The sequence below is a fragment of the Kogia breviceps genome, chromosome 5 (genome assembly GCF_026419965.1).
Source record: "Kogia breviceps isolate mKogBre1 chromosome 5, mKogBre1 haplotype 1, whole genome shotgun sequence".
In the NCBI taxonomy this organism is placed as follows: domain Eukaryota; kingdom Metazoa; phylum Chordata; class Mammalia; order Artiodactyla; family Physeteridae; genus Kogia; species Kogia breviceps.
The window spans coordinates 97,752,147-97,779,661 of NC_081314.1; the positions used below are offsets into that span (position 1 = coordinate 97,752,147).

Below are 27,515 nucleotides of genomic sequence, written 5' to 3' on the forward strand. Positions count from 1 at the left end.
TCCAAATTAAAACTAGAAGAGTCTAGATTTGTCAATGTTGTCTTCCCTTGCCCACCATAAAGGAACACCAAAACCAAAGATCTCTCTCACTGTTAACTTATTCTAAGATCACTATTAACTATCCTCATTCATTCTTTATAGCAAGAAGTTACTAAGTTTTTGTGGGATATATTGTGCTCTGAAAATGCTTAGTATGGACCCAACCTACTCTCAGTATATGTATGTGTATATGTATCTGTCTAGTTATTTATCTATAATTGTTTCATGTTTAGAAAAAGATATTTTTGGTAACTTCAAATCTGTGTGAAGTATAGCAAGGTAATGTACATTAGAAGTTACTGAGATGGGAAGCACACATACAGTAAAAATATAAACTGCACTCCAAAATGAGACTCTTGAAGTCCTATGTATTCTCTAGGGCCCTCCATTTATATTGTATTTGTGAGAAGGGATGAAATAATTGAACTTAAAGTGTGCCTTCAAATCATCTTGGGAGCAAAAGAAATTATACTATATATGATGTTTAACTTTTAAAAAATTAAAAGAAAGTATTTAAGAGAGAATATTGATCTGGACAACATTTAAACAGAAATATTATGGAAGGTGACTGATACATGATGATGATGATAATGAGATGATAGTGACAATATTTATTTGGATTTTTACATAGGGTGTTATTGGGGAATGGGAATTTTGGGGGGAACTTAAATTTTTTTCTATTTCTCTGTCAATGTTAATTTGTTCTCAGGTTACCTAAAGTTATATTTAATATCATTAACTTGCAGTATTTATGGTTGCCAAATGAGTCTGAGTAGTTTTATCATGAGCATATTACATAGTTAAGTTTCTGATGGTGTAGAACTCACTGGTAACTTCTTTCTCATTTGGTTTCGGAGGATTTGTTTGAGGAAGTGAAGTCTACTGAGTGAATTAGAACGGATGGAGTCCAACTACTTCCTCTTAACTTTCTCAGAATGTGAATATGTTGGGGACTAGAGAAGGAGTTATTTATTGGTCCTTCTTCATTAACATATGTTCTGTGATCTTGCATTAAGTGTATATTGACAAACATTATTTTAATTATTGAGGCACAATCCTAAAGAGTTAGGTATCTATTGAAGACATTCTTCATATGTGTTTAATCAACCGTCTGACAGAAATGAGGGTGGAGTACCAAAAGACACCAAGATTTGAGATTCTGAGTGCCATATTTGACAATATGGTCAAACTTAATTTGCGTATGACAGTAGTCAGTGTACAGAGAAAGTGGTGGGTGAAGTCATATTAGAGGAGGCATGTTGTGTGATCCATGTTTTCAAATCAAAATGGAAGTACATTGCAGCTGGATTTTGATCCTAGTAAGTAATGTAAATGCTCAACAAAGATAAAGCTTAACGGAAAATATATATTGTGACATATACTCATAAAGCAGCTACTCTCACATCAGTAATTTGCATAGCATTAAACTTTAAGGTAGGAGAGATGGTGAAAAACCTAAATTCAATTTTAGATGAACTGTTCCCAGTCTTTTTCTTGTACCATCAAGATGCTATTATTGCCTTTCACCTCCTTCCCTTTCCAAACACAATCTTTTCAGTTATCCTTTATCAGGAAATAGATCACATAAACCAGAAATCATCCTTAACCAAACAATGTGCAAACTGACCCTGGAGGTTCTAAGGAAGCCTTTGCAGGGGAATACAGTTGCTTATGCATTCTAGCCACTGTACTCAAAAATAGTATGACTTTAATTATTTAGATTGAATAGATTAATCATAGTTATGATAACTGTATTATAGTTAGGTCTTAAAAGATTTTCTGGTTTTTAGGTACACATACTAAAACGTTTACAGATGAATTTATGTAATGTGTAGGATGTACTTCAAAATTATCCAAGGGTGGATGGAACAAGTAAACATATAGCTGAAACAACATTGGGTGTGAATTGGTGGGGGGAGTGTGATGAATTGGGAAATTGGAATTGACATATATACACTAATATGTATAAAATGGATAACTAATAAGAACCTGCTGTATAAAAAAATAAAATTCAAAAAAAATTGGGTGCGAATTGATAATTGTTGAAGTTGGGAGATAGGTACATGCAGATTCATTACACTTTTTTCTCTGCTTTTGTTTATGTTTGAAAATTTATGTAATAATTTTTTAAAAAATATATAAATGCATAAAGTGTCTACTTAGGGCCCAGAGTACAGCTTTCCATCCTTCATGCATTAAAGACACAGGGAACATCAGCTCTTTTATATTTTAATTTTTTACTTAGTGGCATTCAACTTACTTAAACTAAAGAAAAAAACTATACACCCATTTCTCGCACCACCCACTCCCCCACCTCTGGCAACCACCAATCTGTTCTCTATATCTGAACTTATTTTTGTTTTGAGTTAATTAATTTTTAGATTGCACATGTAAGAGAGATCATATGGTATCTGTTTTTCTCTGCCTTATTTCACTTACATAATGCCCTTGAGGTCCATCCATGTTGTGGCAAATGGCAAGATTTCATTCTTTTTTTATGGCTAAATAATATTCCATTGTATATATGTACCACAATTTTTTATCCATTTATCCACTGACAGACACGTAGGTTGTTTCCATATCTTGGCTACTGGAAATAATGCTGCAGTGAACATGGGGTGTACATATATCTTTTCTAATTAGTGTTTTCATTTTCTTCAGGTAAATATCCAAAAGTAGAATTGCTGGATTGTATGGTAGTTCTTTTTAATTTTTTGAGGAGCCTCCATACTGTTTTCCATACTGCCTGCACCAATTTACATACCCACCAATAGTACACAGGGGTTTTCTTTGTCCATATCTTCACCAACATTTGTTATTTCTAGTCTTTTTGATAGTAGACATTCTAATAGGTATGAGGTGATATTTCACTTTGGTTTTGATTTGCATTTCCCTGATAATTAGTGATGTTGAACATCTTTTCATGTAACTGTTTGCCATATATATATCTTTAGAAAATGTCTATTAAGATCTGTCCTTTTTTTTTTTTTTTTTTTTTTGCGGTACGCGAGCCTCTCACTGTTGTGGCCTCTTCCGTTACAGAGCACAGGCTCCAGACGTGCAGGCTCAGCGGCCATGGCTCATGGGCCTAGCGGCTCTGCGGCATGTGGGACCCTCCCGGACTGGGGCACGAACCCGTGTCCCCAGCATCGGCAGGCAGACTCTCAACCACTGCGCCACCAGGGAAGCCCCAGATCTGTCCATTTTTTAATCAGATTTATTTTGTTTTTGTTTTTGCTGTTGAGTTGTCTGAGTTCTTTATATATTTTGGATATTGGCCTGTTATCAGGTCTATGATTTGGGAGTATTTTCTCCCATTCAGCAGGTTGTCTTTTCATTTTGTTGATGGTTTCCTTTGCTATGCAGAAACTTTTTAGTTTGATATAATCCCACTTGTTTATTTTTGCTTTTGTTGCATTTGATTTTGGTGTCAGGTTCAAAAAAATCTTGCCAAGACCTATGTCAAGGAGCTTACTGCCTATATTTTCTTCTAGAAGTTTTATGGTTTCAGTTCTTCCTTTCAAGTCTTTAATCCATTTTAAGCTAATGTTTGTGTATGGTGTAAGATAATGGTCCAGTTTGTTTGTTTATTTATTTATTTATTGCCATGTGGCTGTCTAATTTTCCCAACACCATTTATTGAAGAGACTGTCCTTTCCCCATTGTATATTCTTGGCTCCTTTATTGTAAATTAATTGACCATATATCCTTGGGTTCATTTCTAGGCTCTCTATTTTGTTCCATTGATCTATGTGTCTCTTTTTATGCCAGTTCCATACTGTTTTAATTACTATAGCTTTGTATTGCTCTGCTTAGGGCCATGAATACCACTTTCCATTCCTCATGCATTAAAGATGCAGGGTGCATCGGTTTTTTCTCATCTTGGTCTTATATATTAGAACTATCTGTTTGAAATTATCTTATGTAGGTCCGTAGGAAAATTCACTGCAGAAACACAGTATGGGTCCATTTTGACTTTTATAATAAGGAGATTTTACGTGGATGATAGCCTATATTGAAAATGTACTTACATTTAATGTTCTTGTTATCAAAGATAGGAGAAAGGTTTAGCTTTCCTTAAATATTTGCTACTGTGTTAGAAAATATCAGTGTAAGATGGGAGAATTAAGTATCAGTTTTATCATCTGTAAAATGATGGAGCAAATAATTGAGTTGCCTTGAAGCTCACCAGACTTGAGAACACGTGGCAGTAAACATCAAAGGATTTTGTACTAGCCTGTCTGTATCTCTTCATACCACCTTAGTTCAACTATTTTACCATTCCTAGTTTTTTTCCCAAATTATGTAGCAGTAGATGAATAAGGAATTGTTGCAGTTTCTTTTCATTAACCAATACAGAAAGCATTTGTTTTTCTTTTTTTGACAATTTGTTTGGCAAAGGAGATGTTCAGTTTGTTAATCAGAGTGATGCTTGGGAAAGAATAAACTACGTACCACAGAATCTGCCACAGAGTGTATGCTAAGTAATTGTCCAGTGAAAGGAGAGAGAGTGTTACTCCACCACTGATCAGAGTATCACTGGAGGGCCAGTAGATCACCACGTTCCCATCATACCAAGTGCATGGGACAATCTTAAGTACTGAATGGTTTCTTTAAAGATGTTAGCTCTTTTCATTCATAGTCTCATCTCTCAAAATGATGCTCTCATGCCATTTCTGCCTTAAAATGATCTTATAATTTTTATAATTTTTAAAAACAACATACTAGTAAAGTCAGGGTATAATGGAGAAACAAAAATATGGTGGTGAATGTCTTATACCATCTATCTCTAAAAGTCAGCATTATCTGCAGGGCAAGAAAACAGTCTTGTCCGGTTTCCCTCCCAACTGTGAATTCTTAATGTAGTTAGTTTTTGGGAAATGGAATTGGGAGATTTTCAGAAAATTTCAGTAATTACCAGTAAATGAATTTCTGGCCCAAAAGTATTTGCACAAATCTTTTTGCAGTATCTTAGTTTGAAAGCAAGATGAGGGCCAAAACTTGATATCTCACATATTATTACATTCCATATGAGCTGTGTCAGGATGACAGGCTCTCAGGACAAATGATGATTTCTGAAAATAAACTTATTTTTTCCCACTGATTGCTTATAAATCAAGGCTTTAAAAGACCTAGGCAATTAAAATGTAAATATGTAGCCATAGTTATGTGCACAGGAACTTTTCCAGAATTGATTTTGAAATGGATTGTTCTAATTGATACTACTACTTTATTTATAATGAATTTTTATCAAAATGTCGTTTTTATAGGATGTTTAATTAGCACTGGTGCCTTTTGGTAAAGAGGGACATGATTCAATTTCCAGTTTTCTGCAGGACTCTAAAGTTTTGATACATTAAAATTGTAAATGAACATTCAGTAAAATAAGTTAAGCTCTTAACTTTTTGATTTATCCTAAATCAAAGGTTTTTGTAAAGAAATTTTTCTTCAGAAATTTTAAATTTTAAATACTGAACATATATTTTGTTGGCTCCATGTTCTACTCTACCACCTTCAAGGTAGATCTTCCTCCACCCCCACTGCCTACCTGAAAACCACTTTTTTGCAACTTCTTTTCATAGTAGAACGTTGGCCCCTCTCAGTAGTGTTTTATTTGAACAAAGACCAATCAGCACAATTTTTGTGTTTGTTCAGGAGTCAGATGGCCAGGGCTGCCCCTTCTGTCGCTGCGAAATAAAAGGAACGGAGCCCATAATTGTGGACCCCTTTGATCCAAGAGATGAAGGTTCCAGGTGCTGTAGCATCATCGACCCCTTCGGAATGCCGATGCTGGACTTGGATGATGACGATGACCGAGAGGAGTCCTTGATGATGAATCGGTTGGCAAATGTTCGAAAGGTAAAACTAGAAAACATAGGATTTTTTCAGTTGTTGTGTGGACATGAAAAAGAAATGATGCGGTCGCAAGTTGGGTATGACGGAGTGTGGGTTTGGGAAAGAAAGATTCTGGAATCAAAAGAAAGGTGAAGATATTAGTAATGTTGAAAGGCTGATGGAATCATAGGCTGAGAAAGAACTAGACTAATCAGAGTGCTTTCGCTGGTTTTAAACTCCAAAATGAGAGATGGTGAGAGCTTTTGTACAGAGACAACCATATGAGACTGGCAATAGCACATTTAAGAAAGAAAATTATTAAAATTAGAAGTGATGAAACTGATGAAAAATAGTCTTTGTTGAAGTCTAAGAGAAGTGTCTGATAGTTATTTTTCTTATCAGGAAAGCCAGCCTTCTGTTTGGCTATTAAGAGGTCACATAAGATTTACCTTTATGAATTTACCGTAGTCTGGGGTTTGCTTATCAATATTGCAGACTCAAAAAGTTAACTTTGCCAGTTCACTGGGAATGGATGCTGCTGCCCAGTTGGAGTTTATGTAACCAAGTCCACAAGAGACTAGTCAATGAACCAGAATGCCAATTGAGTAATTAACAGACCAGAAACATAATGATCAAGAGAGCTGGACTCTGAGCTATCAGGCTATTCTCTGTAGAAAAAGATACATGAGATTCAGATGACACTCAGAAGTTTTTTGCTCCTAAAATCAGAGAAATGGCAACAAGTGTTATGAAAGCATCTGCCCACACAGTATGAAGGTGCCCCTCTTCCTTCTGACTTAACGGCAGGCATGGCTAATCAATCATGGTTCTCATTCCTGCTGAGATCAGACTTGGCCTGCAGAGCCTTATAGAACCTCCACTGCAATTCATTAGGATTTGGCAGGTAACATGCAGCCTATTTGCCGTCTAGGTGAAACGATGATAAAGTTTAATGGCAGCAGATTGTATTTGCCATATGCATCCATCTCTGTGGTAGGGAAACACTTGGTGCAGGAAACAGATGAGGTGTTTTGGGGGTTACCCGTTCTTTACGGCTGTGTCAAAATTTACTTCTTGGCCTCCTGCATCTTCTGTGTTCCAGTGTTCCATGCTCACCAGGTACTTATCCTTAGGATTTTTAAATAACAAATTTCTGCATATGGAGATATATTAATACCACCAACATGGCTACTCGCAAATTCTACTTTGGTCTGGGGTGATTTTTATCATTCACCTCATTGGTTTTTCATAAATGTCATAATTTAACTCTTGTAGTCATAGTTTCTCTCAAGAGAAACTACTCTTGATTCTATCCTCTGATGCTGACAGCTACATTCAGTTTTTACTTTTGAAGTTTGTGATATCTTTGGCCCAAGAGATGGAAGAAAGGAAGTAGTTATTCCTCAGTAACCCTAAAGGATGAACAAGAAAAAAATATCTCTAATTGAAACAGGGAATTGAGACTTGATTTTAAGATGAACTCAATCAGTAACCAATATTAATATGTATATGAGCAAAACTTTTTCACATTTTATTCTCTCAACTTGAAGAGGTAAATATTCTTCTCATTTTCAGATAAGGAAATGAGGCTCAGACTAGTCATGTGACATGGCTACATTAGGAAGTTGTAAAGCCAGAATTCAAAGTTGTGTCTGCTGGATAAAAATACAGTGATATATCCAACACTCCATATGTAGCTTTCTTACATGCTGAGTGATGAAATGGTTTCTACCAAGTCAGATTGTGCACTGTATCCTAAAATATTTGTCATATAATGTTATTTTAATACAGTAGTAACATTTATGATTTCAATGAGCTGGCACTGTTCTGTGTTCTTAAGTCCTTGATCTCATTTAATCATGACACCAATCCAGTAGAGAAGCTACTGTTAGTGTCCTGTTTTACAATGGAGGAAATTGAAGAAGAAAGAGGTAAAATAACTTGCCTAAGATCCCAGTACTACTCTAAAGCAGAGCTGGTGCTTTTTTCTAACTTCAAAACTGTAGTTATGAGCCGTCATGCAGTACACCTCTTTTGCCCTCTTTGGAACATGCTGTACACATTGTACTTCATAGAGTACAAGTCTCTGTTCTCTGAAGGTCTTTTCAGTTCTATAATATAATGTACATCACGAATAGTTACCAATTCCCAATGAAATGTTAACCAGAAGTTAAGAATAATTTGAACTGTGATCTGTTGGTATTAACCTGTAAAGATATTTATGCCCTAATTGGTCACCAAAAACTCAAGCAAATTCAATTAGGCCCTGCTAATTGATATATAAAAAACTATTACATCTGTTTTTCCATATACTAGCTGTATGTGGCTATTTAAATGTAAATTTTAAATAATTAAGATTTAATAAAATTTAAAAATTTTGTTCTTTAGTCCCATTCAACGTATTTGAAATGCTCAACAGCCCCTTGTGTCTAGTGGCTACCCTGTTGAACTGTGCAGATGTGGAACATTTCCTGTAGGTATTGAAATATCTAGTATAGATAGATATAATAGAAATAACTAATATCCAGTAGATAATTATATTGGACAGAGCTTTATTAGATCATTCCTGCAGGTTCTTATTAGAAGCAGCTAGGTCTTGTTGCAAAAGACCTTTTCTTTTAATTTAGTAACCTAATGGTCTTAGCTTGGTCTGAATATTTGACTGTGATCTAGCACTAAAATCAGCAATCTGTGCCCTGTTTTTGTTTTTCTGTGAGCTAATGATAATTTTACATTTTAAATGGTTATATATTTAAATGATTTTTTAAGTACCTACATAATTTCCTTGATTTTGCATCTTGGCTTGCAAAGCCTTAAATATTTACTATCTGGCCCTTTAAGAAAAACATTTCAGTCCTCAGGTCTAGGACACCTTAAAGCATTTAAAGAATGTTTATTGAATGCATGGATAATAGCGAATGACAGAAAAGTATTTGAGAAACATACAACAGCTCAGGTAGTTCCAGTGAATGAGGTGGTAATGTTTTCTAGCTAGGAAAAAGGCATTTCAATTTTCTTTACTAAATGGGCTTTCTTCCTTCAGTAATTGCTGTCAGGGGACAGGGAGCCTGGCCTTAACAGTAATTCTTTCAAGAACTTGGTACACCTGACTGCTTTGGGGAAAATGTAGTTTACCCTATATGAGTTTGGGAAAGGTTGCAGTTTCAGCCTGATTTCCAGTGATTTAGGTTGAAGCTTGAGCTTTGCTTCAGTAGTAGCACTGACAATTGAAGGGAGTCACTGGTAACATAAAATGAGCACAGGAGGGCTTCCCTGGTGGCACAGTGGTTGAGAGTCCGCCTGCCGATGCAGGGGACACGGGTTCGTGCCCCGGTCCGGGAGGATCCCGCATGCCGCGGAGCGGCTGGGCCCGTGAGCCATGGCCGCTGGGCCTGCGCGTCCGGAGCCTGTGCTCCGCAATGGGAGAGGCCACAGCAGTGAGAGGTCCGCATACTGCAAAAAAAAAAAAAATGAGCACAGGACATTCAAAGGTGATTGGTGGTTTTCCCTGATCCTTCACACACTCTCAAACCGTGCATGTTGTGTTCCCTCTGGCACACTGGTGAGCTTTTTATTTGAGAGAGCTGAGAGATTTTGACAATGATCTCTTTAGTTTACCCAAAAAAGAGAAGGCTGGTGTTGCTCTCAGACATTATTGTCCCAGCAGTCAGCAGTGTCATTTAACATAACTTTCACTCGAGTCAGTGTCATTTCTATGCTTTCTTATGGCAGTTAGAGATTGGAGAAATTTAAAGAACCTGTAATCATTTAAGTTGAGGAATCATATTTCAATTAAATGTCTTTATGTGTACTGATCTGCCTCTAGTCAATTTTAAACAGATTGTGAATTTTATAATATTTTGTAAATCACTGCCACTTAACTTTCAATAAAACATAAACTTTACTGTAGATACAAGCATCAATTCTTTCTGAATAATTGGGAAAAACATTGCTATGGTATTATGCTCCCATAATACTTTATAGGTACTTCTACTTCAGGAGTTACACTAAATTGTTATGTTTTATTTAGAGGACTGTCATCTCCATTAGACTATTAATTCTTAAGGCCAGTGCCAATATCTTATTTATCTTTGTGTTTCCCGGTACCTAGCGTTTATTAAGTAAAATAAAAAATGCACATGCATGTTCACATGGTCTGTGAGGGCAGTGGCCTGATTTTGTGCATCTTTTTGATTCCAATCTGAAGACTGAGTATATCTGTACAAAATACCAAATTATAGATTCTATTCAGTTCTGTCTTATAGATGAGGCTATGAACAAATATCACAGATCACTTTGACACAATAGCTCTTCTACCTGATTTTCTTCCATTCTGTTTTTTTCAGTCCTTCTGTTGCCTCATTCATTCATTCATTTTAAAAACATTTCATTCTCTCAACTCCACGAGTGACTGTCAGTCATGGTCCAGCAAAAGGAATCAATTTTCTTTTATCTGCCATTTCAAATGCTCATCTTTATCTTTCTCCTCTTTTATGAACAGGTTGATGACTATTTTGTGAAATTGTTTCTGTCTGTCTTAAGCATATTGCATTCCTTAAATTAGTAATGCTTCCATCATAGCATAGAGAACTGAGCTGTTTGTATATTCCTGTTGCCATGGTGATGTCCTGCAGCTGGAGTTTATAAATAGTAGCATACTGAACATATAGAATGTAGTTTTATTGTTTGTTTTATAAGTTTATTTAGTAATGCTAATCATACAGAAGCAAATAGAACCTATAAATGTATAATACAGTGTATTGGTTGCCTTTCTAGAAATAGGCTATTTTATGAGTTTCACTAGAAGGTGTTGCAGGTTTTGCTTGAAATTGTACCATTGCCTGAGTTCTCAAGCTGTCAGAATTTCTAGGATAATTGGATCTGAGTGAGCCCTTAGAGGAAGTCCAGGGTGTGATTGATAAGATCACATCCTTCTCTTTGACTTCAGTCAGATCAAAGCTAAGAAAACATGTCTATTGCTATTCAGAATTTTGTTTCATTTTGCCAAAGGTGTACAGAATCTCAGCAGTTCCTTAGCAATTACTTTGATAGAAAATGTTATTCATGAAACACATAAATTACAAACAAATGAAGATTCGATACAAGATATGTTGACAGGCTGACCTAGTGTATGAACTGAGATTAATTCCTTTGCTCTTAAACATTATATTTTCTTAAAACAATATTTAAATTTTTAATGAATGACCATATAAGAGGAAAAACAGGTGTGACCAGAGGTCAAAGGAATTATTCTTCCTTTATCTTTTTTTATACATTCTCCTAATGCTGCCATCACCAATTAAACTACATATTGCTAATTGAAAACTTAATATATCATCTAATTCTTGCTTTTCCTAATAATGTGTGAAGAAAGGATCCATAGTACTCCTGATCCTGAGGAAAGAATTCATGTGTATAGATCACAGTGTTTTTGCAGTGTTCTTAGGCAACTGTTACCTTTTTTTTTTTTTTTTGCGGTACGCGGGCCTCTCACTGTTGTGGCCTCTCCCGCTGCGGAGCACAGGCTCCGGACGCGCAGGCTCAGCGGCCATGGCTCACGGGCCCAGCCGCTCCGCAGCATGTGGGATCTTCCCGGTCTGCGGCACGAACCCGTGTCCCCTGCATCGGCAGGCAGACTCTCAACCACTGAGCCAGCAGTGAAGCCCTACTGTTACCTTTTTAATGTGACTTAGATTCCAACCACAGGGCTCAAGTACATGCTGGAGCAGTAAGGACAAAATCTACAGCAAAAGTGAAGTTCAGAAATAAGGCATTTGAAATGTAGAACATGGTTCTCAAGTATGGGCAGTTCTACTCCTGAGGGTATTCAGAAATATGTGGGGACATATTTTGTTGTCACAATGACTGAAAAGTCGAAGGAACCACTGATATTTAGTGGATGGGGTCAGAGATGCAGAACACCCTGCAACCGTGGGACAGTCCCACCTAAGAAGAATTATTCGGACCACATGCCAACGGTCCTCACCTCTCCCGCTGTGTAACACGGGCAGAGTCGTGGTGACAGTGAGCAATCCAAAGTCACAGGTTCATTGTTTGCCATTTAATTGCATTTTGTTGAATGATTTTCTTAAAGTTCTCCATGCAGAATAGTAGCATTATCTGTATTAGTATGTGAATATCAAAGGAAAAAACTACCTTGTCCAAGTGCAATGTGATGATATAGGGCAGCGGTCCCCAACCTTTTTGGCATCAGGAACTGGTTTCATGGAAGACAATTTTTCCATGGACCAGGGCCAGGGGCAGTCATGCTTCAGGCGGTAATGCAAGCTATGGGGAGCGGCAGATGAAGCTTCGCTCACTCACCCGCTGCTCACGTCCTGCTGTGGGCTCTGGTTCCTAACACGCCACGGACTGGTACCGGTCCACAGCCCAGCGTCTGGGGACCCCTGATATAGGGGACCTTGAAGACACTGTCACATATTCCTTGAAAATAGTTTGAATATGTAGTAGTTTAGGAGAAGCTAGCACTTGAACTCTTGTACTTAGTTTTGGGTTGGCCTCCTGTGAGCTCATGGAGGGCAGAGGCCGTGCCTTGCTCTTTTCATTCTCAGAGACTTGCATAGTGCCTGGCCTGTGTTATATGCCATTGAGAAAGTTTTGTTTTTCTTTTTTTTTTTCTCATTGAATGATCAGTGGTGACACTGTTCTTAACTACTATTCTTCAGAGAGTTATGGTCCCTGGAGTCCAGCAGCCTGAGTTCACGTTCTACTTTTGCTACTTAGTATCTATGTGCCTGCATTGGTTATTTAACTCCCAGTGCCTCAGTGACCTTGTCTGTGAAACCCTACCTCTGAGAGTTGAGGTTAAATGAGTTAATGAATGTAAAGCCATTGGAACAGTGCTGGTACATAGTAAATGTTAAGTATCAGTTGTTATTAACATTATTTTTTATATACTGTTATTTAAGACTCCTACAATATTGCTGTGCTTCTGAGAATTAAGTATCAGTATTTTGAGATGTCTATGGAAGTATTTTTTCTTTTAGATACTATTATCTGTCATTGTTTAGGAAGCAATAGACACCAAAACTGGCTTGGTTTGGCAAGAATTGGTTGTATTTCTTTACTGTATTAATGTATACATAATTATGATTACATTACATGACCACATTAAATTTACTGTACAACGATCTTATAGATTTAAAACTCAGAGAAAATGCAACATTGCGAACATCTCTGCTGGCATATTATTTTAAGGACTATGTAATTTAGATAAGCTTACAATTGTCTTATTTTCTACATAAGTAAATTTAAATGGTTAAGTACAGGGAACTCTAATCAATGCTCTGTAAATGACCTATATGGGAGAAGAATCTAAAACAGAGTGGATATATGTATATGTATATAAACTATACTCCAATAAACATTAATTTTAAAAAATGATTAAGTATATATTCTCTAAAGTAGGGTGAAGAACTTAAGTAACTAAATAGCAATTGCTTATTGTTCAAAGCAACTGTAACTGGTATTTTGGCAGCAACAGGACTTTCACATGAGGGCATTTTTCAGTGGCTAAAGTTAATTCCCTTAATTCCCAGGATGTTCTTGTTTCTCAGACATTTTTATGGAAGTATTTCTAAATTATATGTCACTCTTCCCTGACTTCTCAAAAATGGTTATGCGGCTGAATGAACCAAAGGGCATAAGAAGCCACTATAATCAACGTGACATACTTCTTCAGGTTTACGTTTTGCTACAGATTTAAGGGGAGGTTGCGCGCAGACAGGGGAAACATAACTTTGAATTAAAATCACATATATATTTGGATTAGAATGCAAAACTCATATAAATGTTTAAAGTAAAATATGAAACTTCAAAAGAAATTTCAGGGTTATAGAGGCTGTTCACAGGCTAGGAGATTATGTCCCTCTTATAAAAGGTACTTTAGGGAAAAGCAGTATAGCTCTTTGTAGCTAATAATATTTAACATGTTAATGGAGAGGGCCCTTGGGGTTATTCCACTTGCGAGGCTGTTTGCAGTTCTTTAAAGTAGACCCTATTGCAGTTTTATTGACCACCTCCCTGTCAAACCTCAAAGAGAGCTCTAACTCCAGTCAGCTCTTACTCCGTATGTAAGTTTCTAACCATTTTCCTTCTCTTCATTGCTTCGAATTTGTAGTATCTAAAAATTTTACTGAAGTTATTAGTGGAATGTCAATAATAATAATAATTTAAAATAGTGAACCTCAGTTTACACACAAATTTAATATCCATATTCTTAGTAAGCTAGCAAGGTGCTTATTCCTTGTTACTGTTCCTAGAGGGAGAAATACAGCAGAATTTTTCCATTGAGATGACTTTTCTTTTTTTATTTTTGGTTGGTTGGTTTTTGTTTTTGTTTTCTAAGACTGTTAGAGCAGTTTCAGGTTCATAGAAAAAATGGAGGGGAATGTACAGAGATTTCTCATGCACCCCCTTCCTCCACACATGTGTAGTAGCCTCCCCATCATCAACATCCCCCACCAGACTGATACATTTGTCATAATTGATGAACTTACATTGACACATCATTGTTGTCTAAAGTCCATAGTTTACAGTAGGGTTCACTTTTGGTGTAGTACATTCGTGGGTTTGCACAAATGTATAGTGACATGTATAGTATCATGCAGAGTATCTTCACCGCCCTAAACATCCTCTGTGTTCTGCCTATTCATCTCCCCCACCAAAATCCCCAGCAACCATTGATCTTTTTACTGTCTCCATAGTTTTGCCCTTTCCAGAATGTCCTATAGTTGGAATCATACAGTATGCAGCCTTCTTAGATTGGCTTCTTTCACTTAGGAACATGCATTCAGGTTCCTCCATGTCTTTTCTTGACTTGATAGCTCATTTCTTTTTAGCACTAATAATATTCCATTGTCTGGATGTGCCACCGTTTATTTATTATCCATTCACCTACCGAAGGACATCTTGGTTGCTTACAAGTTTTGGCAGTTATGAATAAAACAGTTATAAACATCTGTGTGCAGTTTTTTGTGTGAACATAAGTTTTCAGCTCCTTTAGGTAAACACCAAAGAACATGATTGCTGTATTGTATGATAAGAGTATGTTTAGTTTTGTAAGAAACCACCAAACTCTTCCAAAGTGGCAGTAGCATTTTGCATTCCCACCAGCAATGCATAAGAGTTTCTGTTGTTCCACATCCTCATCAGCATTTGACGTTGTCAGTGATCTGGATTTTGGCCATTCAAAAAGGTGTATAATGGTATCTCGTTTTAATTTACATTTCCTTGATGACATATGATATGCAGCATCTTTTCGTATATTGATTTTCCATCTGTATATCTTTGGTGAGGTATCTGATAAGGTCTTTGGCTCATTTTAAAATCTGATTGTTAGTTTTCTTATTGTTAAATTTTAAGAGTTCTTTTTATATTTTAGAGAACAGTCCTTTCTCAGATGTGTATTTTCCAAAGATTTTCTTCCAGTCTGTGGCTTGTTTTTTTGTTATTCTCTTGATAGTTTCTTTCACAGAACAGAAATTTCGCATTTTAATGATGTCCAGCTTGCCCATTATTTCTTTCATGGATAGCACCTTTGGTGTTGTATCTAGATGACCTTTGTATTTGGTGGTCACTTTTTAGATTTCTCCTATATTATCTTCGAGGCATTTTATAATTTTGCATTTTACATTTAGGTTTGTGGTCCATTTTGAGTTAATTTTGTGAAGGGTATAATGTCTATGTCTAGATTTTTTTTTTTTGCATGTGGATGTCCAGTTCTTCAACACCATTTGTTGAGAAGACTGTCTTTACTACATTGTGTACGTTTGCTCCTTTGTCAAAAGATCAGTTGACTATATTTTGGAGGATCTGTTTCTTTTCCATTGATGTATTATATGTCTATTCTTCTGCCAAAACCACAGAATCTTGATTAGTGTAGCTTTATAGTAGGTCTTGAAGTCAAGTAGTGTCCGTCTTCCAACTTTGTTCTCCTTAACTATCCTGTTGGCTATTCTGGGTCTTTTGTCTCCATCTAAACTTTAGAATCAATTTGACCATATCTAAAAAATAACTTGCTGGGATTTTAATTGGGATTGCATTCAATCTATAGATTAAGTTGGGAGAACTTTTCTTTTTCACTCCAAGTTTCTCCCTAAATTCCTACATATTGAGACTTCTTGAAGTGTGACCGTGGATAAGTATGAAATGATTGTACTACTCTTACACCATGTTCCTCATATAAGCATTTGTTATCTAAAAGGGAACAATGGTACAGTACTCCAAAATAGACAACATAAATCATTTATACTTATATTACAAATTACACATGAATATGTGTGCATGTAAATGGTTCTGTAATGGATACCTTCTGAATAATATTCTGCATAAGCTATTATTTTAAAGTCTTTTGATTTTGTTATGTTCACAAATGAATATGAGCAGAAGAAGAACCAAGAGGATAGTTAGTAGCAGGAAAATATTAGAATATTTTATTTTAATTCTATTTTATTAGAATGTTTTACTTAGAATATATTTTATGTGATAAAAGTTTTATCAATGTCCTTCATTAATTTTCACGCATTTAGAGAAATATCGTCCTTTTCATCATCCTTATAATACATGTATCTACCTTGTTCAGATATGAAAATTCATTAAGTAAAAATCTTCTTAGAAATGTTAAAATTGACTTTGATTATCTCTGGGATTGTCAGAACTCTCATCTTATTAGTAATTGGAGAGGTTTTCTCTTGTCCTGTTTTTAATAATAGCCTGGCCGGGTTTGAAGTTTCTTACCAAATGTTTTGCCATTTCCATAATAATGGATCTTATTAAGGCTGTTATAAAATCGCTCTTTAAAAGGTATGGATAGGGCTTCCCTGGTGGCGCAGTGGTTGAGAATCCGCCTGCCGATGCAGGGGACACGGGTTCGTGCCCCGGTCCGGGAAGATCCCACATGCTGCGGGGCAGCTGGGTCCGTGAGCCATGGCCGCTGAGCTTGTGCTCCGCAACGGGAGAGGCCACAATGGTGGCAGGCCTGCGTACCACCAAAAAAAAAAAAAAAAAAAGGTATGGATAAAATGAAGAGTGACTAAAATAGAATGAGTCCCTGATTATTATTGGTAATTGTGGAGCATGCTGAGATGGGCTTTTGACTACTTAACTTCTTGGGCCTTTTCTCTCAGGATTTTCTGTTAAAATTGCAAATTCAGATTTCTCTATTCCTTATGGTAGTCATTTGCCTCCTATTCTAAGTGCTAAAGAATTCTGTAAATTTTGTCAGAAAAAATAAAGAATAGCATTTATTCATTTCATGAAGCAAAGGGTTTGGAAAAATTGGTGAATATGTAGACATAAAAGAATCAAATGTGGTTTTTAAATTTCTAGAGCACCAGGATTTCAGCTTGTTAAACTTACTTATCAACAACCAGCATTAAAGAACTTAAGAGAAATTGTTAGACAAATATGCTGGTGTGATGACAATACAGGCAGGAATCAAGGCACCCAGCTTTTATATTTTGAAAGGCACGGAAATGAAAAAAGATCATATATTCTGAAGTTCTGAGAGCAAGTGTAATACTAGAAAAAAGTGAGAATTACCTAAAATCAAGATAAAGGAATTATTCAAATCAGCTATCCTATAACTTGAAACTATGATTCCATCCTTCCCAGTTCTTGCAGTTACCTCTGTATAAATGATTTTCTTTATATTGTGCAATAAATTCTGTAAAGTTAATTCTGTGTCCACATCCTAGTTTCTGCTTCCTATGCTTTCCTAGTTAATCTTTTCTTAGCTTTCCATTTCCTTGTCCTAATCTAATAGAGTGGACAGATAGAGATTAAGGAGTGACAAAGAAAGGATTTCATGTAATGCAGTGGCAAAAAGGGTATGATCCTTTTAAGAATCCCTTGATTAATATGCCTTTTTATTATACTAATTAATTGTATTTATTCTCTAGAAGATTAAAACCAGAAGAGCAGTAGTGAAGACAAACTGAGAAAAAATTATTCCCCACAATTGAAAAAGATAGGGGTTCACTATCATAATATATAAAGAGCTCTTTCAAATCAGTGAGGGGTAAATAAAAGAATATGGTAGATAATGGGACAAAGAACATAACATGAATGGGCATGTGAAGCATTGTGTAAGACTTCTCTTCTCCTTAGACTTTCAAATAGGAAGGGAAAAAAATATAACTGGTGATTACTCAAATAAATCAAAAGTGACCTTTAATGTGACCATCTACTAAAAATGTTTACAAATGTTCACAGTTAGCATTTGAATTATACCAGCAATGAAAGTTAATACAAAGTTTCAATATTCTAGTTGCAGAATTGTTCACAGAGACAACAGAAAGGATTCAGCAAAGAAAAATGCATTATTATCTAAAGGGCACTGTTAAATTATCTACTCTTACAAGGGGATTTTACTATAATTTAGGAGAACTCTGGAAAATGAATAAGCTACGGTGAGTTTAGACCACATAATAAAGATAAAATATTTTTTGTTTCTTCACATACTCTTCACCTATTCTCCATAAAATCCTTCTGACTAAGCCAATTTACAGTTACTGTAATGCTTCAAAATGAATTAGTCTTTTGGGAGGGCAGTATAAAATCACCTTGAGAATACAATATAAATTGTTCTATTTTTTAAATTTTTATTTATTTTATTTTTGGCTGCATTGGGTCTTCGTGGCTGCGCGTGGGCTTTCTCTCATTGCGGCGAGCAGGGCTACTGTGTTGCGGTGCGCGGGCTTCTCATTGCGGTGGCTTCTCTTGTTGCGGAGCACGGGCTCTAGGCGCATGGGCTTCAGTAGTTGTGGCTCGCAGGCTCTAGAGCGCAGGCTCAGTAGTTGTGGCGCATGGGCTTATAGCTCTGTGGCATGTGGGATCTTCCTGGACCAGGGCTCGAACCCATGTCCCCTGCATTGGCAGGCGGATTATGAATTTTCTTAAGAAAGTCCTGCTTCAGATTACATTCACAAGGCTGTAGAGAGTATGCTTGTCTGGAGGTAACTAGAAGTTCAGGGTTACTTCTGCAGCACACACAGTGGTTTGGATGTCTGTCCAAAGATTTTCAATATACCCTTTCAATATCTTAACAGTTCACCCACTTCAAATCAAGTCCATCCCATTATTTAAACACACTAGGAATATGGTAACTGCTTAAATATTAAAATAGTAGTTAAACCAGAAGTCAAGTTCTAATGATGATGGTGGGCTGCTGGCTGTCAGGATTCTCCTTCCTGTTCCAGGTAATTAGGGAAGCAGGCAGGTAGTTGTGGAAGAAAAGTGCTTGGAGGAGCATAGGTCTTTGCGGTAAATGCAACAAGGAGTGAAAAATTTCTCTGCAAGTAACTGAAACAATGAAGTGCTATGTATTCTCTGTATATCTATGTAAAAATTATTTCTTTACAGGATAGGAACCATGTGGATAGCTTTGCTTCTTGAGTCTTTTTTTGTAAAGAATAATAACCAGATCAATAAAGGATTTTTATCAGGTAACATTTTTTCTAGTTCTTAGAGAATGTAATTTACCCTTAATGGGAATTTGGAGAATTAGATGTCCTGTGACATCTCCTGATCTGATTGCTACGAACTGTGATGCACTTAGTTTGACACAGGGAGTTTTTTCTATTCTGTCCGTGATCATTTTTGGATTGGTATTACTCCGTAAGGTTCAAATTCATGACCATGTGAGGCTCCATGACTTTGGGGTAAAAGTCATGTTATTTTATTAAGAATACTGGCTGCATGAAAATCAGCTTATGACTCTATAGTTTCTGCTTTTCTCCTTCATTTAAGTAGGTAAGAGATATAAAAAAGAATCATGAAATTAATAAGAAAGGGGTCTTAAAATTTACATGTGAAAGTGCATCTGAATTTATTGACCTATTTTAAGTTATTTGGCATCTATTGAGGGAGACAAAGAATTGACAGTCTAGCAATGTCGTGGCAGTATTCAAGTATACCTGAAATATGGTCTAGAAGCTTCTGCTTAGATACTCAAATTTATTTTTAAAAAGCCTTTCCCAGGGGAAGCATAAGTCCCCACTCCTTCAGTGTGGGCTGCACATGGTAACTTCCAGGCAAAGAGTACAGTAAGGAAACTGGGAGAAAAAATAAGTAGCTTTATAGTGTAGAAGCCTTGGCAGTCAATACCTCAGCCAGGTAATCAAGGTCAACATCAACAGTGATGAATCACATTGATAGTGTAGACTCTTGATGTGATATGGTTAAAGTGTTACTTTACCAACATGGCCTTCCTTCCAAAAACACATAATGCTAGTCTAATCATGAGAAAAACATCAGACAAACCACAATTTTAGTAAATTAGAAAAAAAAAGACCTTCCATGATGTAACTAAGTGTGGACATGAACACAAATTTATTATCACATCTCAGTTAAGGACAGAATGGCTAAATCTTTCTCACTATTGCTAGAGTTGAAATTAAATTGTCAGTTGACATTGACTACTCTCAAGGTAAGTAATGTTAGGGGGAAATGGCTTAAAAACAAGCTTAAAACTCCTTATAAATACTAGCACTAGGAAACAGATGAATATCAAGGCATGCTAGATTAATGTAGTAGGTATAAAAATTAAGCCTAGGTCTCCAAAGAGGTAGGTAGTAACTTAGCCTTGAAAAGGAAACTGCTTGATATTTCAGAACAGAATATTGTTATCCTAGTGAGGCTATCTGGTTAATTAGGATGGCTTTTATAGCAAATAGGAATCAGGTTATGTCAAACACACACACACACACACACACACACACACCTCTGAAACAGAAAGGGTTACACACATATATACAAATCAAAGTACTTGTTGATGGCTTTTTGGTGCTCTTTTATCTACCAGATAACATGGAAACCCTGTAATAGCATAGAAATCTGTCAGATTTTTAGAAGTACAGACTTTCCTAGATTTAATTGTTTTTAAAGAAGAACATTTAACTTGAGGATTTATTTTCCATGTGAAGGCTTGGGGGAAAATATCTGGTCTTAAACCTGTTTATTTTAAATACACAAATTTTTTAAAAACCCTGTCTGATTTAATTGGTTTGTAGGAAAGTAGATTATGCACTGGATACGTATTTTATGTGGAACAAAATGATTTCTAAGTTCTAGAATGTACTATAAACCCAAAGACCTAAGAAATTTCTATAATACAGATAACCAAGAGCAATATGCATTACTGAATTGCGTGTTTCTCATAAAATGTAGACAGGTTTCTAGAAGAATGCCTGCATTTGATTGTTTTTAAACTACCCTTTTGCTGTTTTTTTTCCTAGGCCCTTTCTACGATATGTAGGAGAAACTAATCCATTTATTCTTTACATAATACTGCTCTTGAGGGACAATGTGAGCTCCTTCCATCTATTAATCAGAGTAAACTAAGTGAGTTTATTTTAACAGATGTGCGATGGCAGATACATTCTCAAAACCAAATGTCTTAAGAACTGAAAGGTATGTACTTTACACATCAAATAAACATCATTCTCTTTTTATATTCTAGTGCACTGACAGGCAGAATTCCCCAGTCACATCACCGGGATCCTCTCCCCTTGCACAGCGAAGAAAGCCACATCCAGACCCTCTCCAGATCCCACATTTAAGCCTGCCACCAGTGCCTCCTCGCCTGGATCTAATTCAGAAAGGCGTAGTTCGGTCTCCCTGTGGCAGCCCAACTGGTTCACCAAAGGTAAATCAATTTTATTAGAAACATAGATAATAATTTTATGTGATGATTATTGATTGCTCAGGTTTTTGAAATTCCATTACTCATATTTCTTATGCTCTTGTTTATGAACAGCTTTGATGGGTCTCTCATTTTGTTTATAGTGAGTCCACTATCATATTCCTTGCTTTATTGCTATAAAAGTTACATAATTATTCAGAGAGAGCACATGTCTGTAACAGCCCCCTGATTTGCTATAATAAACAGAGTAAGTATAGTTATTCTGTAAAATGGATTTAAAAGGTCATTATATGTATTAAAATAAATTGCATGCTCTTATTAAATGATATTTTACACTCATTTTCATAGTGTCTTGACAAGAAAAATGTTATGGTGGTATATTTGCATAGGGCTTAAGATTTGATAGATTATCACCCATGTTTCAGGGTGACTCAGAAGAGGGAATTATATGTACCTTTTATACCTGAAGGAATTAATTACAAAGAATTACAGTATTTGCAAAGTAACTGCATTACTGTTTAATATTAAAGACATAATTCTATCTGTACACCTAAGCCCACAGTTTTAGTTCTGTGCAGATTTTTTTCCAAATTTGAAAAAGGAATATTTTGCTTTATTAAATATAAGATTTAAAATATTAATCCCATTCGGTAATATGCATTATGGTCTAAAACTATTTGGAAGCACAGTATTTTAATAGTATTGGACTTTTCTACATTGTAATTAACATGGTTTTAAGATCATATTAAGACTTTTTAGGATGTTATTTAGTCAGAATTGTGTAAATACACATTTCTTCGCTAATATTTTCAAACAATAAAAGCACAAATCATTCATCAGATGAACTATCTAAATGAAAATAAAAACTGTGAAAGTCACATAGATTCAGTTCAGGAGCTTATACCTTCATATTTCCACATAAGAATCAGACTGATTTTTTTTTTTTTAATATCCATAAAACTCAAGTAAGGTCTGTAAATAATGCTGCTCTATTATTTGTGAATTTTCACTATTCTGGTAATAACTGTTAACTGGAGCACATTTCCCCCTTGTCACTTGCTCTGTATTATAGAGGTAAACACAAAAATAACAAAACTAACATTTTCAGTCTTCTAACAAAACCAAAGAAGGTGCTCTTTTAAAAAGTAAAACAACAACTTTGATGGTTTCTGCTGTCTCTCCTAAATCACAGAAACATGCAAGTAAAATAATTAATGACTCATTATTATTTTAATGTCAGCCAGTCAAAATCACCATATAATTTTGATATTCTGCTACGTTTTCCTGTAGTCCTTATAACCTAACATTTGAGTTTACGTATTCATTTTCTACAAAGAAATCTTAATGAAATATATTTGACTTTTTCATTAATTTTTTAAACTTTCATTAGATGGTGATAAAAGAAACTCATTAAAAGATGGCACAGGAATCTAATAAAGCCCAACTATGGCTTAGAAAACAAAAGCGATAGTATACTAGTCTGGAAGTCATTTCAGTGCATGGAACCTCTTTTAATATCTTTTTCCTCTTGCGTTTCTTTAGTCTTCTCCTTGCATGGTGAGAAAACAAGACAAACCACTCCCAGCACCACCACCTCCCTTAAGAGACCCTCCTCCTCCTCCACCTGAGAGACCTCCCCCAATCCCCCCTGACAATAGACTGAGTCGTCACTTCCTTCACATGGAAAGTGTGCCTTCCCGAGACCAGCCGATGCCTCTAGAAGCCTGGTGCCCTCGGGATGTGCTTGGGACTAATCAGTCAGTGGGATGTCGCCTCCTAGGGGATGCCTCTCCAAAGCCTGGAATCACAGCGAGTTCAAATGTAAATGGAAGGCACAGTAGAATGGGCTCTGACCCAGTGCTTATGCGGAAACACAGACGCCATGATTTGCCTTTAGAAGGAGCCAAGGTAAGAAATACTCAAAGCTGAAGCTAAATAATCTGCTTATAGTCTTCTGATAAGAGGTAGTATAAAAGGTGGAGTGGTGCTTTTTTCGCCTAGTGTGACACTTGCCTGCAGGTCTTTAATTATCTGCAAGTTATAAATAATCAGAAGCTCATTAAAACTTGAACCTAACAGAAGTCAGGAAGAAGGTTCTAAGGAACGATTTAATTTTCATATGAAGACACCAGACAATTTGCCAGAGACTTAGTTCACCTTCCCTTATTTCATCTGCAAAATTTTTTCCTATTAATGTTGTCCATGGGAGAATCAGCAGTCTTTTTTATTTAACTCTCCTACTTCTATCTAATTTGAAAAAACAGTTGTATGATTATAGCATATCATCAATCAGTCATTGGAGTTATTGTTGCCTGGGACAGCACACCTTAGGCTGCCAGGTAGAATGAACTTCTCACATACATAAAAACACCAGGTCGGCTTCCCTGGTGGCGCAGTGGTTGAGAATCCGCCTGCCGATGCAGGGGACACGGGTTCGTGCCCCGGTCCGGGAAGATCCCACATGCTGCGGAGCGGCTGGGCCCGTGAGCCATGGCCACTGAGCCTGCGCGTTCAGAGCCTGTGCTCTGCAACGGGAGAGGCCACAACAGTGAGAGGCCCGCATATCACACACACACACACAAAAAAACACCAGGTCCAGTTCATTGTTGGAAAGCAACGTCTTTCTCTATAAAACTGAAAGACTGTCAACACATGTTGAGTTCTAACATGAAGGATATTACTACTGTCATTTATATGTACAGAAAAGAATTTAAGCATACAGGGAACCGAAGAGGCAGCAGCAGAAATCATTGAGTTGCAAACCCTCAGTGGGCCCCTGGCAGAGCTGTCCTGTAATGTTTTCTGGTACTTGTGTCCATGATATTTTTGACTCCGATCAGATCGTCACCATCTTCCTTCAGCTGAAGGAGGCTTTACCTCTTTTGAAGACTGCAACATTTAAGTGTTCCCATCTCTTTTGATCTTAAGTTGTTATTTTAGGGGAGTAGACTATTCCTTCAAAATAATAGCTTGTAGTTGGTGAGTTAACCAAGAAACAAAGAAGTGTAAAGAATGACATGTACTAAATTCCTGTATGTGTGTACACACATGCGTGCACATGCACATGTGTGAAGGAAAACTCTGTATAAGATTTAATTATTAGTGATATTCTAGGGTAGCCAGGATAGCAAGAGTCAAAAGTGTCTACTCAGGCACTCAAAACACAGGGGAAGGGCTTCCCTGGTGGCGCAGTGGTTGAGAATCCGCCTGCCGATGCAGGAGACACGGGTTCGTGCCCTGGTCCGGGAAGATCCCACATGCCGCGGAGCAACTAAGCCCGTGAGCCATGGCCGCTGAGCCTGCGCGTCCGGAGCCTGTGCTCCGCAACGGGAGAGGCCACAACAGTGAGAGGCCCGCATACCGCAAAAAAAAAAAAAAAAAAAAAACACAGGGGAAGAGGGGTGGTGGTTTGCCATAACTCTTTGTTAGTGCCTTGTTGGTACCTGCAGGCTTTCATCTATTATAAATATGAAGATCTGTAAAGGTTTTCTTCAAGGTCATGCAAAGGTGATGTAAATGGAAGAGAAAGCACTTATAAAAGCATTTTTATAATGTTCTCTGAAAATGGAGAGCTTATCTTCAAAAGTATGTTTCTACAACCTAGAATCTTGATCAGAAGGACCTGCCTTTTTTTTTTCCAGTGATTTTTTTCTTCCCTTTAGTCTCTGTTACTTTTCATTCATACATGATCACACTTGCCTTAAGGAGAGTGTTCAGAAGAGCTCTGACATGAATGGTTATATCTTAGCAACATATTACAATTTATTTCCTGAATGGACTTCAGAAATACTTAAAATATAATAATTATCTTGGGCAATTCACTGAAGACCTCTTGTTTCAGGGTTCTTCTTAGATAATATGTTATACAGTCTTAGCACTAAATAAACCTGCCCTTCTAAGCCCTAGAATACAGGCTGTTAATTTTTGTATGGATGGTGGTTGTTTTAAATTGGGGTTATAATTGGGGTTATATTTAAATTGGGGTTGTAATTTCTTAGGGTATAGGTATGAAATTTTATTTTTATTAACTATAGGTGTGAAGTATTAGTAGTGATTTCAGTTATAAAGATTCCTTTACATGTTTTCTATGTGAACATTCATGTCCTGATCATTGATACATGTTAATATCCCAGAGAACATTGAGTAAAGTGCAAATTTTATGTCTTATTGAAAACTGAATTTGTTTAATTCTGTCTAAATTAGGCTTATTAAAATTCATGAAGGTCTAATATGTTGTGTGTATTAGCATTGCAATGCTTATATTCTCAAAGTTAATTTCAAGTTACAACTAGATTAATATTTTTACCAAAATTAGACATCTAAGATTTCTCATTTCAGTATAGTTGTTTGACTTTTAGGCAGATTATAAAGGATTTATACATAATGTATTAAATGCTATAAAACAGACCATGTCTCCCCTTATTCTCCTCTTTTATTATCCTTTGAAGGAAAAATGGGTCCACTTCAGTAGACCACAAGGTATATCACAACTGACATAAAGTAGAAAAAGCCCAATTCCTCTTCTTAATTCACTGTTGGGACACTTAGAGGCTAGCTTCAACCAATGGAAGACTGCATCCATCTAGGATCCTGTAATTCTCAGTCTCTGCATGATCCTGGGTTGGAGTTTGTTTCCTAACTTACGTCTCTGTAGTTCCTCAATCCAGATTGATTTAATTACATATTTGTAAGCACTTTCTACATACAAGACTCTCCTAGTGTTCAGTATAACCAGAATCCCAATGTTCTCTCCCTTTTCAAATTTAACAAAATGTTTTTATAGAAGAGGAAATGTTTAACTCCTTTAGGCAGAAGTAAAAATGATAAGGCGAACCTGATAGCTGCATTTTAACAAAACGAAAAATCTGATCAACATAGATCCACCAGGCTCTGGAATCAGACCTGAGTTTTACTTCCTGCTCTAGAATTCACTGGCTTTGTGGATGCAAGCAACTTACTACATCTATGCGCCCGATTCCACTTATTTCCCTTACTTTATGAAATGAAATAATAATAGGACCTAGTTTCTAGGAGAATAGTTACCCTCCCAATATCTAAGCCCCCATACCCCTTGGTTATGGAATAAAACCAAACTAGATGTGGAGTCTTAGTATAGGTTGTAACAGTTCATTTTCATTTAAAATAGTTGTCCTTATTCTTTTTTAAATTTAAAACCAAAATCATTATCTCTTTCTCCCCTTCCTCTCTGCTTTTATTTAGCATGGTGCCTAATGATTACTCAGCAAACACTCAATAACTGGGTTGCTGAGTTATTCCAGTTAGGTTGATGACAGAGGGGAAAGAGTATATGCATGCTGGGGTTGGAGGTGGGCAGGGGTAGGGCAGGAAAGGGCTTGGAGGAAGAAGATGTCTATGGTACACTAGGAGCGTAGACAGTTTTTTTTTAATGTATTTTTCCAGCACTCGCCTTCAGCCAAAGGTAAAATGTAACTTTCTTGTTTAAAATAGGATATTTTACTCTTTTAGAAAAGTAGTCATTTTCTATAGATAGATCACATATTCACAATAAGAGGGAAACAAGGGAGAAGGGTTGAAGAAGAAGGGGAAATGATTTTGATTTAAAAAGACTTGTATATTAATGAAACTGGTAAGTGTTACAATATATTCTCACCCTCCATACCTAGTGTGCAGTCTTTAAAACAATTTTTTAAAAATGTTATCATGGGAATAAAGGGTATATAGGGATTTAGATACTTGGAGGCTGATGTGTTATCTTCACATAACCCATCAGTCTCTCCAAATGTAAGCAAATACATTTCTGTGTCAAATAGTAACAACTATCGTTCAGACTTGTTTTCATTAAAGGAAATATCTCAAATTAAATATCATCTGCCCATTTTAAAGATAGGAAAACTTAGACGAGTACTAAAAGTTTAACATTAAGTGTACATATGTAATACCATAAGGGGAATTCATGAAACTAAACATTCTATAGGGTGAGGACTTGCTCCCCTTT

General features: G+C 36.4%; 1 protein-coding gene across 5 annotated transcripts in view; it reads left to right on the plus strand.

Moving 5' to 3' along the window:
• Positions 1 to 27,515, plus strand: part of CBLB (Cbl proto-oncogene B) — a 213,663-nt gene that overhangs the window by 131,046 nt on the left and 55,102 nt on the right. For all 5 annotated transcript variants that reach the window (XM_059064285.2, XM_067034717.1, XM_059064287.2 and 2 more), the window contains exons 10-12: positions 5,695 to 5,898; positions 21,356 to 21,541; positions 23,081 to 23,446. In XM_059064285.2, the coding sequence (XP_058920268.1) occupies positions 5,695 to 5,898; positions 21,356 to 21,541; positions 23,081 to 23,446 (756 nt within the window). The remainder of the gene's footprint in view (positions 1 to 5,694; positions 5,899 to 21,355; positions 21,542 to 23,080; positions 23,447 to 27,515) is intronic.